Source organism: Photinus pyralis, unplaced genomic scaffold, assembly GCF_008802855.1.
Source record: "Photinus pyralis isolate 1611_PpyrPB1 unplaced genomic scaffold, Ppyr1.3 Ppyr1.4_LG8, whole genome shotgun sequence".
NCBI lineage: Eukaryota > Metazoa > Arthropoda > Insecta > Coleoptera > Lampyridae > Photinus > Photinus pyralis.
In genome coordinates, this window is record NW_022170819.1 from 36,445,191 (window position 1) to 36,448,331 (window position 3,141).

At 40.6% G+C, this 3,141-nt stretch overlaps 1 protein-coding gene across 4 annotated transcripts; it reads left to right on the top strand.

Annotated features, from left to right (window-relative positions):
* The first annotated feature begins 438 nt into the window (after positions 1–438).
* On the top strand, positions 439–2,429 carry LOC116179779 (probable isoaspartyl peptidase/L-asparaginase GA20639). Of its 4 annotated transcripts, none has more exons than XR_004147036.1 (6): positions 439–703; positions 753–1,060; positions 1,110–1,281; positions 1,323–1,454; positions 1,514–1,751; positions 1,798–2,429. XR_004147036.1 is itself a non-coding variant. In XM_031499620.1 (5 exons), the coding sequence occupies exons 1-5, from the start codon at positions 517–519 to the stop codon at positions 1,525–1,527; spliced, it is 813 nt and encodes a 270-aa protein (XP_031355480.1). In that variant the 5' UTR covers positions 439–516; the 3' UTR covers positions 1,528–2,429. The 4 variants fall into 4 exon arrangements, 2 of the variants coding, with proteins under 2 accessions (XP_031355480.1, XP_031355481.1); XR_004147035.1 differs by having other exon boundaries at positions 1,791–1,818; XM_031499620.1 differs by having other exon boundaries at positions 1,514–2,429.
* Positions 2,430–3,141: the final 712 nt, after the last annotated feature.

Consider the following 3,141-nt stretch of genomic DNA (forward strand, 5'->3'; position numbering starts at 1 on the left):
AACAACCTTGATCTTTCCCAGGTTAACGGAGAGGTCAAGGCTAGTATCCACCCTAGGGGGGAAAACTTTGATTTTTTGGTGTACATCCCTCTGTCCTCATTCAGAGGCCAAGAACTGGAACTCATCTCTGTATCCTCCCAACAGTACCAGTGGGCAGGCATACTCCTCTCCAGCCTACACACGAGGATATGAAGAATCCCCATGAACAGCTTTCAGGGATATGCCCTAAAGCCAGGGCGAGGTTTTAAAGAGGTGCAACAAATGTAAGAGCAGTCGTTCCAGGCCCTTCTGTAGAAGAGCAGGAAATATCCTTGAATTTTGCAATGCACCAATAATACTTTTCTAAATACCCATACACCATGTTATCTATATGTCACAACATATTGATTTATCTATGTATACTTATAGTTAACAACAGGGCGACCACAATTTCCTTGTTTATCTCCGTCACCGATAACAATAGGTCAAGTGCTTAAGATAAAAGCGCAACAGTCAACAGGAATATTCATCGATAGAATGGAACCGATTGTCTTAGTGCACGGTGGTGCAGGTGACATCCCAGCGTCCAGGGTGCCATTAAAACTATCGGGATGTAAGAAGGCGGTTAACGACGGTTACAAGGTACTCGCGGCGCATGGCTCCGCACTGGACGCCGTGGAAGCTGCCGTTCGCGTTATGGAAGATGATCCAGCTTTTAACGCCGGTAATAGAACCTACAATGATTGATCACGCCCCATTTACAAATTTTTCAGGCTATGGATCTGTGCTAAACCTTGACGGGGAAGTCGAAATGGACGCGAGTGTAATGGTAGGTGATAGACTCGAAGCAGGCGCCGTTACCATAGTTAAAGACGTTGCGCATCCCATCAGCCTGGCGAGACTAATTATGGAGAAGAGCCCTCACGTTTTGTTGGGGGCGGATGGAGCCAAACGTTTTGCCATTAATCATGGCGTACAAATATTGCCACCCGGGTCTTTGGTTACCGAGCAGGCGAAAGAGGCTTTAGCGTACTTTAAAAAGCATGGAGGGGACTTCACAGAAATTGGATGTGATAGGAAGGTATGTACCACTCAATTCCCCACACTGATCTAAACCTAGAGCCTTGCAGAAAGGGGAAGTGGGAACGGTGGGAGCCGTCGCGATCGATTCTAATGGATTACTGGCGGTTGCTACATCAACTGGAGGTATTTCGGGAAAATTACCGGGGCGGTGCAGCGATACTTCTCAAATTGGTGGCGGTTCGTATGCAGACAATTGCTATGGTGCCGTATCGACCACAGGTAGTATTTTTTGTGAGGCGCTTAATCTACTTGTTAAGTAGGGTATGGGGAGGCAATACTTCGATTTTGTTTGGCTCATGCTGTCGTTAAGGAAATTGCGAGTGGAAAAACGGCTCAGAGAGCTACTGAAGATGCCGTAGAAGCGATGACGAAACAGTTTAATAAAACTGCAGGTAAGGGCCTTTTTATTGGAGTTGCATTATCTCTGATCATTTTTGTTATTTTGCTTAAGTTGGGAGATTCTAAGTCGATATCTGTTACCTCGAATTCTCGTACATAATTTGAGACAGAACACACATTTCGCTATAGAAAGCTCTTGATGAGACTCGGCTGGTTTTTAACTTTTTCGGAGAACTTGCGATATCGTAATGTAACGGTAGCATGGTAGGAGTCATTTGTTTCTTTCTGTGATTTGGTAAACTTCCTGGGACGTTAATTTGCTTATTGGAAAAGAGAAGAATTTTGTTTGGGTTGGAATTTTCTGAAACGTTAATTTTTATTAGAGTTAGTTTTTAGTGACGTAACGGAAGCAGACCCCAAAACAGAAGACAAAATATTTTTTGCGGAAGCGGACGCAGAAACGGAGGCGGAAGTATAAATACTAAAATAAAAACTAGAATAATTGTTGCGGCGAAGTAAAGAAACGAAAGTAGACAAAGACAAATAAATCGCGCACGTCTGACGATTGGCACGAATGACAAACGCCGCCGTCCCGTTCGCCCAATCAGAGCGCTCCTTGTCCTGTTTGGTATACTTTGGTTTTCAAATTTGCGGAAGCGGAAGCAGAGGTCTGTTGCATCAGTACTAGTTTTAACCTTAAAGGAGAGGTATACTGGGTGTCAACGAATCTATTAGACAAGGCATAATTTCTGGAGTAGGTAGTAGGTGTATCAAAATGAGATTTGGTACAGGTAAATGGTACATGAAGAGTTTTCGCATATTTTTCTTTTTCCGCTCACTTCCGGTTTCATCGGAAATGGTACAGGTTTTGAGTTTTTAAGTGGAGCTCCCTGTGCATATTTTTACACAGAGCTGGGCAGAATACTTTCAAAAAGTACATATTTGAATACCTACTAAATAGTAAATACACAAATCAAAGGTATTTGAATACTAAATACTTTTACGTCCAGCACACGCGAATACTAGATACAGATACATTGAAAAGTATTCAAATACTTAAAAAAATAAGTATTCAAAAACTTTAGAATACACTGCCTTTTTTTGAGGCCCGCAAAAAAAATTGTCTCAGATCGACCCAGAAAAAAATTTTTCTTATAGAATGTGGCCTGTAGAATCCATTATTTCAAACAGTTCCAAGATTGGGCTACTAGTTCAAAAGTTACAGCCGTTTGCATTTTTTTTAGAAATTGGTTTCTAGTCTATAACTTTTGATTGAAAAATATAATCGAAAAAGTACGAATTGTTTTGGATTCTACGCACCAAAATTAATAAGAAAAAGTGTTTTCCCGAGAAATTTTGGTGCAATCGATTTTTGGTAAAAAAAAGGAAGGTTATACACTGCCTTTTTTTGAGCCCCGAAAAAAAATTGTCTCAGATCGACCCGGAAAAAAATTTTCTTATAGAATGTGGCCTGTAAAATCCATAATTTCAAACAGTTCCAAGATTGGGCTACTATTTCAAAAGTTACAGCCCTTTGAATTTTCTTTCGAAATTGGTTTCTAGTCTATAACTTTTGATTGAGAAGTCTGATCGAAAAAGTACGAATTGTTTTGGATTCTACGCACCAAAATTAATAAAAAAAAGTGTTTTCCCGAGAAATTTTGGTGTAGTCGATTTTTGGTAAAAAAGGAAGGTTATACACTGCCTTTTTTTGAGGCCCGAAAAAAAAATTGTCTCAGA